Genomic DNA, 17,627 nt, shown 5'->3' with positions numbered 1-17,627 from the left:
ATCTCTTTAACAAATAAAATGAAAATGAAGCAAATCTTAAAATAGAAGTAAATAGGAAAAAGTTTTTTAAATTGTATTCTCTATCTGAATTATGAAAGAAGAATTTTGAGTTTCATGTCCCTTTAAAGAGGAGAATCTGAATTAGCAACAAGCATAAAGAAAACATTAAAGGGACACTGAACCCAAATTTTTCTTAATTTCACGATTCAGATTGAGCATGCAAGTTTAAGCAACTTTCTTATTTACTCCTATTATCAATTTTTCTTCATTCTCTTGCTGTCTTTATTTGAAAAGCAAGAATGTACGTTTAGAAGCTCGCCCATTTTTGGTTCACAACCTGGGTTGTGCTTGCTGATTGGTGGCTAAATGGACCCTCCAATAAACAAGTGCTGTTCAGTGTTCTGAATCAAAAATTGGCTGGCTCCTTAGCTTAGATTCCTTCCTTTTCAAATATAGATAGCAAAAGAATGAAAAAAATTGAAAATAGGAGTAAATTAGAAAGTTGCATAAAATAGCATGCTCTATCTGAATCATGAAATAAAAAATTGAGTTTTGTGTCCCTTTAAACATTGCTATAACAAACATAAAAATATTCCCTTAACTTTGCTTGGTTCATCCTCTGTGGCTGCTGACTGTACACCTAGTGGTGGATGTGTCAATAACTAGGTAGAAACCAAATCTAACCAACCGAAGGAGTGATTGACAGTTTAATATTGTTGTGTATTCACTGATCTTACCTTGAGAAACTTGTATAATAGGAATGTGAACCAGTTTGTCAGCATCTTCTCTGCCACAGATTCCGTTCTGAAACAATACGAACAAAAATACTTACAACTTATTTATTAGCAGCCACTAAGCAAATGATCTCAGAAAGCTTAGTGTGTTATTTTCTTCCCGATTTACATAGTGTTAAACATACTCTGTAGCATAATTAGACATTGCAATTACACATATATATAACTTGTGCTCATGAGAATGTAGCTGTCAAAGTGCTAGATTACAAGTGATGCACTATTTAGCACTCGCTTGTTAATTTTGGCTAAAAGTAAGCTTTTTGCGTGCGTAACTGTAAGTTGAAAATAACAAGTAAAAAATCAGTTAATTGAGATTTGTGGGCATTTGTTTATGCACAGCTCTTTTAAGGTCTCGCCACAGCATTTCAGTCGGGTTGAGGTCTGGACTTTTGACTTGGCCATTTAGATTTAGATTTACTGGTGTTCTTGGGATCATTGTCTTGTTGCATGACCCAATTTCGGAAAAGCTTTAGCTGTCAGACACATGGCCTCACATTTGACTCTAGAATACTTTGGTATACAGAGGAGTTCATGGTCGACTCAATGACTGCAAGGTGCCCAGGTCCTGTAGCTTAAAAACAAGTCCAAATCATCACCCCTCCACCACCATGCTTGACAGTTGCTATGAGGTGTGTGTGCTGATATGCTGTGTTTGGTTTTTGCCAAATGTGGCGCTGGGCATTATGGCCAGACATCTCCACTTTGGTCTTGTCTATTCAAAGGACATCATTACAGAAGTCTTAGGGTTTGTTCAAATGCAACTTTGCAAACCTAAGCAGTGCTGTCATGTTCTTTTTAGAGAGAAGAGGCTTTCTCCTGGCAACCCTTCCATACAAACCATACTTGATCAGTCTTTTTCTAATTGTACTGACATAAACTTTAAGGCCTGTAGAGTCTGAAATGTAACTCTTGGGTTTTTTACAATTTCTTTGAGCATTGCACAGTCTGATCTTAGGGTTATTTGCTGGGACGTCCAATCGTGGTAAGATTGGCAACTGTCTTGAATGTTTTCAACTTGTAAATAATCTTTCTCACTGTAGAATGATGGACTTTAAATTGTTTTGAAATAGCTTTATAACCCTTCCCATATTGATGGGCATCAACAATTGCTAATCTAAGATCATTGCTGATGTATATCATTGGCATGGTGTTAACACACACCTGAATGCTTCAGACCAGCAAACTGCTAAAACTTCTGCTTTTATAGAGGTGGTTACACTTGCTGATGATCAATTTATCAAGGACATTTGATTAGCAGCACCTGACTGCTAACTGGAAGCAGTAAGGGTGTGCTCAGTTTTTCACACATGGCTTCTCCATTTTTATTTTATTTTAGTTAAATAAATCATGACACTGCTGTTCATCTGATATTGTATTTACCTAATTTTAAGAGCTGCTAATGAATAGATGATTTTTATGTCCTGATATGTAAAACCATAGAATTCAAAGAGGGTGTACTTTCTTTTTCACGTGACTGTATATGTATACATATGTATTTATGTGTTTATATGTGTATATATGTCTGTAAATACATAATGTGACAGGGTGAAACAAGGAATTAGTGTAATCAGGAGATTAGAAAGGTCAGTGTTTCCTCTGTAATGTATTGGTAAACTTTCTACTGCAGTTCACATGTCTCAAATTGAATCAGTGTGGGGCTTTATAGGCAAAGGTAACAGTTAAGTTAAAGCCATACAGAATTCCTGAGGCCAAAAGGGTAGCTGTTAGAGCAGAAGTGAAAAAGATGCTAGAACTTGAGATTATAGAAGAGAGTCAAAGTAACTGGTCTAGCCCAATAGTTCTATTAGATTATGCAACAATTTTAGGAAACTTAACGAGGTTTCAAAATTTGATGCATATCCTATGCCCTGTGTTGATGAGTTGGACAAAAGACTGGCAAAGGCTAGATTTCTCTCTACAATAGATCTCACAAAAGGTTATTGGCAGAATCCTCTAACAAAGAGCGCCAGAGAGAAAACAGTATTTGCCACACCTTATGGCCTTTTCCAGCACAAGGTGATGCCCCTTGGTCTCCATGGAGCCACAGCAATTTTCTAACAGCTTATGATCAAACTACTAAGATCTCATACTCAATATGCCTCTTCATAGTTAGATGATGTCATAATTCATAGTCAGGATTGGGACTCAAATCTTCAAAAAGTAGAGACGGTACTTGATGCATTTTGTAAAGCTGGATTAACAGCAAATCCTGCTAAATGTACCATTGGTTTGACAGAGGTAAAATATCTTGAGTATATTGTGGGGAGATGAATGGGTAGTTAAGGGATTATCTATCTTTAAAAAAATATAATATTTTTTCATATTTTATTTTTAATAAATACATAATGCACCTTAAGATAACTCATGTTGGCCTAGTGCATAAAAATAATTAATATTCTCCTGTCGGTTTATATGCATTATATATTTATTAAATATAAAATATTGAAAATAAAATAATAATAATTAATGTAAATTATTATATATGTACTAAAATATTCTAAATAATCTATTGAATATATGTGTATTTTTTACAGTATCTATAATGATAAATAATGATTAATATTTTGACAAGATTTAATATTCAATATTTACATAACACACAAAGTGAGTTACACATATGTTACTTTTAACTTATTATATGCTCACTAACCCATGTACAAAAAAGAATACTTCTAGCAAAGTTTACACTCTAGCGGGAGCACAAAATAGCGTTCAACTTGTAATCTAGCCCATTATACATAAAGAAAACTACTTTATGAATACATTGGTGAGTGTTCAGGATATTAAATAGGAAACTACAATCCAATAGAAAATTAATATTCAGTATGCATGTTAAATGACCTTGTTATGTTTATCATGACTGATGTAATATATATTTCCTAAGAAGCATAATTAAAGGGGCATAAAACAGGTTGAGATCTGTGCATATCCTTAAAGGGCCAATTAATTAAAAATAGTTTGCATAAAAAATTGGTTAAAAATTGCTGAGCAGTATCAAAAATAAGCAAAATGAATTACATAGCTAAGCTTTCTGGAGCACCCAACTCCAACCCCTCTTATCAGTGTTTAGACACAGGCATTGTATTTAAACTGAGTTCACAGCTTCTAGGCATGCTCCCTATGCATTTTTGCATTCTACCAAAACAACAATAGATATATATACAGCCATAGAAAGAAATGTGTGTCTGTGTGTGTGGGGGGGGAGGGGGGGGGGTTAGAGCTTTACAATTCAGAAACTAAAAAGAAAGGGTTAATGGCGAGGCACTGCAGTATAAATTTGCCAGTAAAGTAAATATTATTATGTTTTGTCTCTATTCCAACTTGTTTTATGTCCCTTTAATGTCATAAAATCATTATGTAAATACCACAAAGTATGACAAACCAAATTTTTTTTTTTTAAAGAGACAATAAACACAGTCGGCTAGATTACAAGTTTTTGTTGGTAAGGCTTGCGGTGCTAACGAGCCTTTTTTTCTCACCGCTCACTTAAGACAGCGCTGGTATTACAGGTTTTTTTCAACCCGGCATTAGCCTCTAAAAAGTGAGCGTAGAGCAAAATTTAGCTCCACATCTCACTGTAATACCAGCGCTGCTTACGGTAGCGGTTAGCTGGCTAAACGTGCTCATGGGCAATTTCCCCATAGGAAACAATGGGGGAGAGCCGGCTGAAAAAAAAACATAACACCTGCAAAAAAGCAGCGTTCAGCTCTTAACGCAGCCCCATTGTTTCCTATGGGGAAATACATTTTATGTCTGCACCTAACACCCTAACATGAGCCCCGAGTCTAAACACCCCTAATCTTACACTTATTACACCCTAATCTGCCGCTCCGGACACCGCCGCCACCTACATTATATTAGTAACCCCTAACCTGCCGCTCCAGACACCGCCACCACCTATATTATACTTATGAACCCCTAATCTACTGCCCCCAACTTCGACGAACCCTACATTATGTTTATTAACCCCTACTCTGCCCCCCAACGTCGCTGCAACTATATTACATTTATTAACCCCTAATCTGCCGCCGCCAACGTCGCCACCACTATAATAAAGTTATTAACCCCTAAACCTAACCCTAACCCTAACACCTAATTTAAATATAATTTTAAATATTCTTAATAAAATTACTACAATTAAATAAATTATTCCTATTTAAAACTAAATACTTACCAATCAAATAAACCCTAAGCTAGCTACAATATAACTAATAGTTACATTGTAAATAGCTTAGGGTTTATTTTTATTTTACAGGCAACTTTGTATTTATTTTAACTAGGTAGAATAGTTATTATATAGTTATTAACTATTTAATAACTACCTAGCTAAAATAAATACAAAAGTACCTGTAAAATAAATCCTAACCTAAGTTACAATTACACCTAACACTACACTATCATTAAATTAATTACCTAAACTACCTACAATTAATTACAATTAAATTAAATAAACTAAAGTACAAAAACAACAAACACTAAATTACAGAAAATAAAAAAATAATTACATTTTTTTTAAACTAATTACACCTAATCTAATCTCCCTAATAAAATAAAAAAGCCCCCCAAAATAATAAAATTCCCTACCCTATGCTAAATTACAAATAGCCCTTAAAAGGGCCTTTTGCGGGGCATTGCCCAAAAGTAACCAGCTCTTTTACCGGTAAAAAAAATACAATACCCCCCAACATTAAAACCCACCACCCACACAACCAACCCTACTCTAAAACCCACCCAATCCCCCCTTAATAAAACCTAACACTAACCCCTTGAAGATCACCCTACCTTGAGACGTCTTCACCCAGCCGGGCACAAGTGGACCTCCAGAGGGGCAGACGTCTTCATCCGATCCAGGCAGAAGAGGACCTCCAGATGGCCAGAAGTCTTCAAGGTAGGGTGATCTTCAAGGGGTTGGTTAGTGTTAGATTTTATTAAGGGGGTATTTGGTGGGTTTTAAGTGTAGGGTTGAGTGTGTGGGTGGTGGGTTTTAATGTTGGGGGGGTATTGTATTTTTTTTTTACAGGTAAAAGAGCTGATTACTTTGTGGCAATGCCCCGCAAAAGGCCCTTTTAAGAGCTATTTGTAATTTAGCATAGGGTATGGAATTGTATTATTTTGGGGGGCTTTTTCATTTTATTAGGGGGATTAGAATAGGTGCAATTAGTTTATAAAAATTGTAATTATTTTTTTATTCTCTGTAATTTAGTGTTTGTTGTTTCTCGCACTTTATTTAATTTAATTGTAATTAATTGTAGGTAGTTTAGGTAATTAATTTAATGATAGCGCAGTGTTAGGTGTAATTGTAACTTAGGTTAGGTTTTATTTTACAGGTAAATTTGTCTATATTTTAGCTAGGTATCTATTAAATAGTTAATAACTATTTAATAACTATTGTACCTAGTTAAAATAAATACAAACTTGCCTGTAAAATAAAAATAAACCCTAAGCTAGTTACAATGTAACTATTAGTTATATTGTAGCTAGCTTAGGGTTTATTTTACAGGTAAGTATTTATTTTTAAATATGAATAATTTAATTAATTGTATTAACTTTATTTAGATTTATTTAAATTATATTTAAGTTAAGGGGGTGTTAGGTTTAGGGGTTAATAGCTTTAATATAGTTGCGGTGACGTTGGGGGCGGCAGATTAGGGGTTAATAAATGTAGGAGGGTGTCGGCGATGTTAGCGACGGCAGATTAGGGGTTAATAATATTTAACCAGTGTTTGCAAGGTGGGAGTGCGGCGGTTTAGGGGTTAATACATTTATTAAAGTGGCGGTGATGTCCGATCGGCAGATTAGGGGTTAAATTTTTTATTTAAGTGTTTGCGATGTTGGGGGAGGGCCTTGGTTTAGGGGTTAATAGGTAGTTTATGGGTGTTAGTGTATTTTTTAGCACTTTAGTTAAGAGTTTTATGTTACGGCGTTAGCCCATAAAACTCTTAACTACTGACTTTTAAATGCGGTAGGAGTCTGGACCGGAGAGGGTGTACCGCTCACTTTCTCCAAGACTCGTAATACCGGCGTTAGGAAAATCCCATTAAAAAGATAGGATACGCAATTGACGTAAGGGGATTTGCGGTATGCTCGAGTCGCGGAAGAAAAGTGAGCGATACACCTGTACCTGCCAGACTCGTAATACCAGCGGGCGTTAAAAAGCAGCGTTGGGACCTCTCAACGCTGCTTTTTAAGGCTAACGCAAGACTCGTAATCTAGGCATTTGAGATTGTTATATAAAATGCGTAATTACATAAAATAAAACAACTTTGCTATATATTCTCATGATTTATTTTGCCTCCTTTTGTCCTGTAATTTTAGAAAAAGAGCACATGGCAGCTTCACAAACATATGTCCCTAATTTTCAGTTGTTTTTCTATATTTTCTGCTGAAGCCAAACAACAGTAATTTTGTTAACAAAATGACTGTGGCAAACTGGTATTTCCAGACTCAAATCCAGATGAGCTCCTCTAAACCAGGAAGGGTGCGTCGGGTGAAGTTTAGCAAAAATGTTGTAATTGCAAGGTGTTTATTGCTTCTTATTGTTGTTTCTACAGAATAACATTTCATCCAAAGCCAAACCTTTTTTAAATCAAATTAACATCTTACTTGCTGTAATTGTTCTTCAACGAAAAATATTGGGTTTTGTGCCCCTTTAATTAACAGAAATTAATCTCACACACAAACATACGTGTGTATTTATATTTATACAACATGCGATTCCTAGGTTTAAAAACTCAAAACCCAGAATTAATTTGCTATATTTAGTTGTATAAACCCATAAATCCCATCACTGCACCTCAGACAAAATCAGAGTGGAAGTTCATAAACTTATCCATATAAAGACGTTAGTGGAAAATTGCAGGTATAACCCTGACACAAGATACTTAGAATTATGACAGTAAGACAGGGCTTAAAGCAAAACAATATAAAAATGATATGTCATCCAAGCTCACAATTTTTACTTAGTAGCTCAACTATGAAAGATTGATCCAATTACACGTTTATTGAGACCTGACAGTTGTTCTAAGACGTAGCTATAGAAACCTATTCTAGGATTCCAGATTGTTAAATAACTGGGCTTCAGGCTGGGCTCACCTCTTGGGACATGCCGAAGAAAATCAGAAACATAGAAACACTTTATCTATGTTCTAACAGTCGCTATAAACTGGATTCATATTACATAAATACACAAATATCTTTTTTAAACAGAGGAAAATCACACATTCACTCTAGAACAAATAGCTGTCAGCTTATTTATAGAAAAATGTTAAAACAATAAAATAAAAAAAGGAAAATGATTCTTTTTAACTAACCATTTTTTCCGTCAGACCCCAGGCATCATGGCCCAAAAGTAGAAAATACTGAACCCACATTTTTCTTTCATCGTTCAGATAGAGCATGCAATTTAAAGCCACTTTCTAATTTACTCCTATTAGAAATATTTCTTTGTTCTCTTGTTATCTTTATTTGAAAAGCAGGAATGCAAAGCTTGGGACCCAGCCAATTGTTAGTCGGCACCTGAGTATATTGTGGGGAGAGGAATGGGTTATAAATGGATTATCTATCTTTTTAAAAAAGAATAACAATTCTGGAGTAGACTGTCCCTTTAATATGGTTTTTATATTTTATATTTAATAAATACATAATGTACCTTAAAATAACTCATGTCGACTTAGCGCATAAAAATAGTTAATGTTCTCTTGTCGGGTTATATACGTTCTATATTTATTAAATATAAAATATTGAAAAAATTAATAATAATTAATGTAAATAATCTATTGAATATATATGTATATTTTAGAGTATCTATAATAACGATTAATATTTCGACAAGATTTAATATTTACATAACACACAAAGTGAGTTACACGTATGTTACTTTTAACTTATAATATGCTCACTAACCCAAATACAAAAAGATTACTTCTAGCGAAGTTTACGCTCTAGCGGGAGCACAAAATAGCGTTCAACTTGTAAACTAGCCCATTATACGTAAAGAAAACTACTTTATGCATACGTCGGTGAGTGTTCAGGATATTAAATAGGAAACTACAATCCAATAGAAAATGAACATTCAGTATGCATGTTAAATGACCTTGTTAAAGGGACAGTCAAGTCCAAAAAAAACTTTCATGATTTAAATAGGGCATGCAATTTTAAACAACTTCCCAATTTACTTTTATCACCAATTTTGCTTTGTTCTCTTGGTATTCTTAGTTGAAGGCTAAACCTAGGAGGTTCATATGCTAATTTCTTAGACCTTGAAGACTGCCTCTAATCTGAATACATTTTGACCACTAGAGGGCATTAGTTCACATGTTTCATATAGATAACATTGAGCTCATGCACGTAAAGTGACCTAGGGGTGAGCACTGATTGGCTAAACTGCATGTCTGTCAAAAGAACTGAAACAAGGGGGCAGTCAGCAGAAGCTTAGATACAAGATAATTACAGAGGTAAAACGTGTATTATTATAACTGTGTTGGTTATGCAAAACTGGGGAATTGGTAATAAAGGGATTATCTTTCTTTGTAAACAACAAAAATTCTGGTGCTGACTGTCCCTTTAAGTTTATCCTGACTGATGCAATATATTTATTTCCTAAGAAGCATAATTAAAGGAAAATAAAACAGGTTGAGAGCTGTGCATATTCTAAAGACCTTAGTGGTCTTTAATGATTCAGATAGAGCAGCAATTTTAAGAAACTTTCTAATTTACTCCTATTATCAATATTTATTCGTTCTCTTGCTATCTTTATTTGAAAAGGAGGAATGCAAAGCTTGGGACCCGGACCATTTTTGGTTCAGCACCTGGGTTGCGCTTGGTGATTGGTGGATAAATGAAGCACTGTCCAGGGTGCTGAACCTAAAAAGGGCCGTCTCCTAAGCTTACAACCCTGCTTTTCAAATAAAGATAGCAAGAGAACAAATAAAAATTGATAATAGGAGTAAATAAGAAAGTTGCTTAAAATTGTTGCTCTATCTAAATCATGAAAGAAAAAAAATGGGTTTAGTCTCCCTTTACCAAGCCATTTCTAACAACATATTTAGACATGGATTCCAAGAACTCATTGTCAATACGGATTCCAATCCATCATTTGCAGGTTTGGAGACCAATACATAACTAGCAGAGCACACGTCTCGCACTATTGTGTGTTGTTTTAACGGTCTGCCAGGATTAATGACCTTTTGGAAAGAAGAAGAATTCTGAGACGTTCTTGGTTTCGTACCTTCTGAGGAGAAGCTTTGGATGATTTTTGCTCTCTAGGTTCTTGTCGATGAGATCTGAGAGGAGCTGTTTGAGCACATCGGTGGAGTACTCTAGCTTGCTCTGCAGTACGGTCATGATGAGCGATGCCACATTGCCCCGGTCACGCATAGAGAAGCTTCGCTGAGACTCCAAGGTTCGAATAAAGGATAGCAGGAACACCTTGTTGTTTATCATCTGAGCAAATAACTTGAGTCCCTTCTCTACACGCTCTTGTCTGTAGCCAGGTACCTAAGTAGAAAAACATCTTATTATTACTAAGAAAGAAAAAGCAGTAGCAGAAATCAATAGTTGCAAATGCAGAGCACAGTGGGCAAGATCTTTCTTAAAGGGATATGAAACACAATATTTTATTTTGTTATTCAGATAGAGCATATCATTTTTAAACAGTATCCTTTTTACTTCTATTATCAAATTTGCTTAGTTCTCATTGTTTTCTTTGTTGAAGAGATCTCTTAGGTAAGTGTTTGGAGCACTACATGACAGGAAATAGTGTTCTTGCAAATGGCTAACATTCTAACAAATGATACCAAGAGAAAGAAGAACATTTTATAATAGAAGTAAAAGAGAGTTGTTTAGAATTACATGCTCTATCGGATTCATGAAATGAAAATTTTCATAGGGCTGATTTATCAAGGGCCGAAGGTCCCCTGACGTTCCTGTTTCCGCGCGAGCCTTCAGGCTCGCCGGAAACAGAAGTTAAGAAGTCTTAAGACCGCTGCTCCTTAACTTTTTCGCTTGCTCTGAGGCGGTGGACATCAATTCGCCCAATCCGATCAGGTTGATTGACAACCCCCGCGAATCTGCAGCGGGCGGAATTGCACGAGCAGTTCACCAGAACTGCTTGTGCAATGTTAAATGCAGACAGCGTATGCTGTCGGCATTCAGCGATGTCGGACAGATAGTTGATAAATCGGCCCCCATGTCCCTTTAAGTCTATTAAGCGAGCACTATGGATTAGCTGTACCACCTACCACATCAGAACTAAATGCTCACAATAAGGGAACTGACATTGAGCACAGGAAAAATGCGGCCTTGGTGCTAATGGAGTTATGCAATAATGCCATTTTGTTCACGGTCTAAATGAAAACTGTAGAGCATAGGTAACTGCTTCCTGTCCCTTTATATACATATGTATGCACTAGACATGTGCAGCTCAGAATAATACGTTTCAGATGAAACATTCAGTGTTTTTTAGAATATTTGTGCGCTGCACTATTTGGTGTTTGTGTCGTTTAAAATTAAACGAATACTGAATATTCATTAACATCTACATTAGCTTTTAATAAAACAAATAAAAATGTTTTTTTCTGCAGGTGGCACAGGGTCACCTGTAGGACTTATACCTATAGCACGCTGGGGAGTCGCTCTAACCTGAAGAAGGTCTAATTAGCGCGGCCCCCAGCACGCTATATGTAAGCATTAAACCTAGCGATATATTCATTATTCTTTAAATTCATTAGTGCATTTATTCGGATATTCGTTTTGTTTTAATAAAATATTAGTCACAAATTTGTGACAAACCGAATGCACATCTCTAGTATGTACACTAACATCAGAGAGGGCACAAGGTAATAGTGACATCACTGGGCACACTAGGTGGAATTTAGAGGCCATCTAACTAACCTGATATAAATCTGGTCCTCAATAAATGATTTTTTCCCCCTCTGGCATAGCAGAAACACTTTATAGATTTCTTCTATGTGCACAATAACTGTGTGTAAGAAGCTATTACAGCAGGTGAAATACAAGAAATGTAAATCAATTTAGCTACTCCACACGCATGCACCAGTCACACAGCAAAGATACAATGCCTAGATTTATCTGCAAAGGAGTATGTTTCCCTATTCTAAGCAACACAGAATCCACATTTCTTTTCTTACAATATTCTATTTTTGCAGCGCACATATTATGTATTTAAATGAATACAACACTGGCATTGTAATATTTCATGAACTTTCAGTATTCATCTAAATATCTATTCTGCATTGTCAAGCTAATAACAGCCTTGAAAAGCAGCCACACATCCTATTTACAGCAAATTAGATTTAGCCAGAACTGTAAATAAAGAGCTTTGCAGTGGTTTGATTTCTTTTGTACATCTTTTTGATGTGTACAAATTCTAGTTGATATTATTATTTTTTTTACAAGTTAAAGATTTATTTGTTTGGGTCTCTCAAGGGAGCGTGGGACAAAAACATAATTTTACACAAAAGCAAGCAGTGTTAAAGGGACATTCCGGGCAAAATTTAAATGTATATAGATGAATGACATCTTTGAATAGAAACATATTTGCAATATACATGTAGGTTAAAAATACTTAGAGTAAAAGTTATCACTGCTTTAGTGTTAACATTTTTCTCTGCACGTGCATGTGAAGCATAGCTAGATATTCTAAGTGCACCAGCATTTTACATACTGCAGCTACTCAGATCGCCAGTGGGGCTTGTAATCATGTCAGCAATTAACAAATTGATTCAAACACCTTAAACTCTCTGAGCAAGTGTTGTGTTTAAAATACTGGTGCACGGTACATACTTAAATACAATATTAAAACTGCTATAGCTTTTATTGGAGGCATTTTTGCTAATACATGTATATTACAAAAGTGCTTCTATGCAAAACAGAAATGCATCCACGTGGATTCCAAGTTTGTCTGGAATGTCCCTTTAACTGTTCCTTTAAGTGCTACAGTAATTATTACTTGTTCATGTAATTTGGGGATTTAGTTGAAATAAATTGGCTGTATAACATGTTCAGAAAGGATATTACACAGGGACATTATCCTGCAATAAAAGGGGCTTTAAAGTGTAACGTTCAGCCAATACTGGAATGCACACAAGTGGATTTGACCTTTGCATTAAAGCATTTTTGCAATATACATGTATTAGAAAAAATGCTTCTAGTAAAAGCTATACTTGTTTCAAGAATATACTTTTGTATGCTCCGTGCACCAGCATTTTAAACACAGCACATGCTCAGAGAACCTCAGGTGCATGAACCATGTGGTAATGCCTCGTTTTACATCATTGCTGACATGATAAAAGTCCCACTGGCACTCTGAGCAGCTGCAGTATTTAACATGCTGGTGCACTGAGAATACTTAGCTATGGTTCACATGCACTTGCAGAGAAAAATGTTGGCACTAAAAGACGGATAACTTTTAATAGAAGCATTTTTGCCAATAAATGTATCATTTTAATGTTTCCATACAAAGATGTAATTATTCTATTTGCATTTCAGTTTTCTAAACTTTTTTAAAGGGACATGAAATCCCAATATTTTCTTCAATTTCCCATCACCATTTGAAACCCACTGATCTAAAGCTCATTTCTTCTCTATTTCACAGGGATGGTCAGCTAGCAACCCATGTGTCATATAAAGCCTTTGGCACTATACTTTGTGGCCCCAGGAAAAAGCATAACTAGGAATGTTTGCCATTTTTCGGTGGCCCCAGGAAAAAGTAGAACTAAAAATGTGAGCTTTGGATACTTCTGCTGGGTAGACAGAAAAGGTGTCAAATACTCAAATGACCTCTAGAGGGTAGAATAGCAGACAGAGGGTACCCTGCAACAATACCTAAATCTGGCTTTGTGCTGCGGGACATTTTCAGGAAATGCAGTATTAACGATGGGCTAGATTACAAGTGAAGCACAAAATATTGAGTTTGCAAAAACTATATTTGTGCTCCACTGGGTAATACCACGGCATGCAAATGTGCGCTGGTATTACAAGTTGAGCGCAATGCCATAGAAGATGGCAGATTATTTTTTATAAAATTTTACTATGTATAGTTTTTTAAAGATGCACAATGTGCTTTGCTCTATATACCGATCTTCACTCAATTATTTTTCTGTTATTTCTAGAATAATATTGAAATAAGCTAAAATATTGCAGTGATATTTATAAAATGTCACCAAACAAGACGTTGTAATTCACTCAATAGGATTTTAATTTCAGTTCATTATAATGTGTTTTGTACCCAAAGACATCAGATGCTAATCTTCAACTAGATTAAAGGCCGCTTTACCTCTAAATCTCTTAAGACTGGGTGGTCTTCAATACCAGGGAACAAGACTCTCATTGTGTAAGTACGGTAATCTAAGAACGGGATCCCAGCTCCATCCAAGTCACTTGTCAGCTCATGTATATCAGTCTGAAGCTCTGCAAATGCTGTAATAGAGAAAAAGAATCAGCCTGCTATGATCTGTAGTTAATTTAAATGATGTCAATACTGTGATAACTAATGCTTTTTACTGGGATAATACATCATAATTACAGAGTGATCTTTAGCGTTGTACAGAAGATAAGTTACTGCCCTTTGTTAGCTGTATGCATCTTGAATTTCTAATTAGACAGAGCTGCCCATTTCCAAGATGTTTCTAAGAAATATGTCAGGATAAAAGCTATAATGCTTGCAATGGCTAGTGTTGCAAATAAAAAAGCACCTAACAAAACACTGATAGAGACCTCAAATGTAGATCTCTGACTCTCAAAGTCATGTGTTGTACAGGTGGGCGTGGCTATGAAAGGAGAACAGGGGCTTAAGCCCACTGTGTTCTCCAGTATTGACATGAGTGTAATTAGGGCTTTATGAAGAATAGCATTTAATTATTACATTTAATTTTACTATCACATAGAAGCATTATTCTAGTTGGGCAGTCACTGACTACTCAGGTTGTATAAATGTTGTTGGTATAAAATGTGATTATGTGGCACAGTCATTATACATAAGATCATAGTCAATTTACTCAAAGGTATATAGTAGTGTCAAACTGACATGCCCTAATTTGTTAAAGAGTTGGGTTTTTTTTGCATTACCGAACCTGGAACTGTATGTGTTTAACTCCCAGAAATGCTATAAACACATACTGTAGATATAGTGCCACTCAGGAACTATAAATATAATATCTTCTTAGCTGAACACAGTAATTGTAAAAGTGAGATTGTGTGAATGCCGCTGCGGAGTCCTGGGTCAGGACTGGCAATTCCTTCTTTACCTATGTGCTTAGCCTCTTTGCAGGGGGTTGTATACATAAAGTTTTAGATCAGTAGTGCAAAAATAATATGCTACAAAATTAGATCAAGTTTTAGGGGGTTTTTTGGGGGGGGATTTGCACTACATTGTCCATTTAAACAGACAATGAAGCCAATATTAAACTTTGATTAAACTAATAGAGTAGTATTTGCAACAATGCTAGTAACATATAGCACTCAAGACACGTGTACGCTCTTGAGCCTACCTCAGTATTCTATCTTGAAAAGAAGGCACATTTCAACAAAAGAAACCAATAGAAAAAGGTCAATTTGATGTAAATCGGAACGTTATTGTTAGGCTTGGCACTCTATCAGAATTATGTCATTTAGACTTTCATCTATTTATGGATCAGTGAAAGGGGAAAACCCAAGGAGGAGTTGGTAAGGAGACACTAAGGAGAGTGGTTAACGGATATTTTTAAAACCAATATGAAACTCAATTTTTTCTTTCATTATTTCAGTAGAACATTATATATTAAACAACTTTCCACTTTACTTCTATTACTGAATTTGCTTCTCTTGGTATCTTTTGTTGAAAAACATACTTAAGAAGGCTCAGGAGCAGCAATGCACTTGGAGCTAGCTGCTAATTGGTGATTGCAGATTTATGCCTCTTGCCATTGACTCACCAGATGTATTCAGCTAGCTCCCAGAAGTGCATTGCTGCTCCTTCAACAAAGAATACCAAAATAATTCATCAAATTTGATAATAGAAGTAAATTGGAAAGTTGTTCAAAATTATATGATTTTAATCATGAGAGAAAAATGTGGGGTTTTCGTATCCCTAAAATATATCATCAACTGAGGCACGGCTGTAAATTTAAAATTAAAAGGCTTGTGGTCACAGCTTATAAAAACTATGTATTTTGTGGTTTAGAAAATACAAATATCAAATCATTTGACATAACAATCTTGTGTAGTCAACCATATGCTGCACATAAACCAGATTTACTGAAATTCACGATTGTGTAGAAATGCGCTGCAGACATCTGGCATCTAAAGGGTTACATCCGTATTCCTTTTGTGCAGTATCAATTTCTTACCTTCTTTGCACTCTAAGGCGACTCGAGACTCCAAGTTATCCATCTGCATCTGAAGCCTTTTTAATGTTAAGTCGCTTTCTCTGGATTTCCTTTTATACGCAATGAGAACCGCCACAATAAAGATTATGAGTAGGCCACCGGCTGCCGCAATGCTAACAATGGCGGGCAAGCTGAGAGGGCTGTCGGGTGTAATGTACACCATTCCTGGGGAAAATTCCATCCCTCCCACACGAGCCTGCAAGGTAACCACACTTTATCTGTTAATATTTTATCTAGAATTTATTATTAAATCAAGAAGAAAAATAACATTAAAAAGATTTAAATAAGTAGTCAACAAACACCTCTGTTCATTCAAATAATAGTTCAACCATTAAAGGGACATTAAACACTAAATAAATGCTAGGTACAATGATGCATTCAAAGAAAAGATTAGTCTAAGAATAACGTGTACTGTAGATGTATTTTTTAAACTTTCATTAGCTGTTTCAATATTTTCTATAAACAATGGGAGCTGCCATGTTGTAACTTAGGTTACCATCTCTGCTGTGGCCAATTAGGGACAGTTATAAAAAGGTCACTAGAGTGTGCAGCCAATGGCTGTGTCGCATATAACAGTGTTCTGTACTTCCATTTCTAACAGGAACTGAAAAGCTCACAATTTCAGAATGAAGTTACAGGAAAAAGGGGATAAAATTAATAAATAATGAAAGTATTTTGCAGAGGTTTTTTTTATATGTACGATTTATCATTTTATATTACCATCTCAAAGTATTTAATGTCCCTTTAAAATGCTATAGTAAATTACATTTTATTCTTGATTCTTTATGTCCCTTTAAATGTACATAAAACTTGAAATGGAAATTGCCATTAATTAAATAATGAAGTAATAAACATTCATGATTTGCTTTTTGTAATAAAATTGGTGCTTGACCCACACTCCCTAAAGAGGCTAAAAAGCAGGATCTGTAACCAAATGATGCTGCAAATTACTGAAAATTGCCTACCCAACTACATCTTATCTTCCTTGGCTGTAGCCAATTAGGAGTTTCTCTTGGTATACTTTGTTGGAAGTGCAGTAATGCACTACTGTGAGTTAACTGAACACATCAAGTGAGCCAATGACAAGTGGCATATATGTGTAGCCACCAATCACCATCTAGTTCACATTAGTGCATTGCTGCTCCTGAGCCTACCAAGGTATGCTTTTTAACAAAGGATACCAAAAGAAGTAAGCAAATGAGCTAATAGTAATAAGAAATTGTTAAGTTGTTTAAAAGTGTATGCTCTGTCTGAATCATGAAGGTTTAATGTTTACTTTACTGTCCCTTTAAATATGCACATAATTGTGTAAATTGGAATTTCATAATGTCTAAATGCTAGTTTTGTGGACTTTAATTTAAAGTGTGCCAGATTTATTGCCCCTTTAATTTTTACAGCAAGAACAAGCAAATAAAGTAATCAATATTAATTGCAATGCTGTTTCATTTTC

The 17,627-nt window shown here is 35.4% G+C and overlaps 1 protein-coding gene across 1 annotated transcript in view; it reads right to left on the bottom strand.

The window, feature by feature from the left end:
• The window catches only part of PLXNA4 (plexin A4), a 1,088,215-nt gene that overhangs the window by 163,419 nt on the left and 907,169 nt on the right, over positions 1-17,627 (bottom strand). Inside the window, exons 20-23 of the mRNA XM_053716394.1 lie at positions 16,139-16,373; positions 14,089-14,231; positions 10,021-10,289; positions 738-804 (exon numbers count right to left, since the gene is read on the bottom strand). Of these exons, the coding sequence (XP_053572369.1) occupies positions 738-804; positions 10,021-10,289; positions 14,089-14,231; positions 16,139-16,373 (714 nt within the window). The remainder of the gene's footprint in view (positions 1-737; positions 805-10,020; positions 10,290-14,088; positions 14,232-16,138; positions 16,374-17,627) is intronic.

Source organism: Bombina bombina, chromosome 6, assembly GCF_027579735.1.
Source record: "Bombina bombina isolate aBomBom1 chromosome 6, aBomBom1.pri, whole genome shotgun sequence".
In the NCBI taxonomy this organism is placed as follows: domain Eukaryota; kingdom Metazoa; phylum Chordata; class Amphibia; order Anura; family Bombinatoridae; genus Bombina; species Bombina bombina.
Note: the sequence above shows the minus strand (reverse complement) of the source record. Positions and strands in the feature narration are given on the sequence as shown.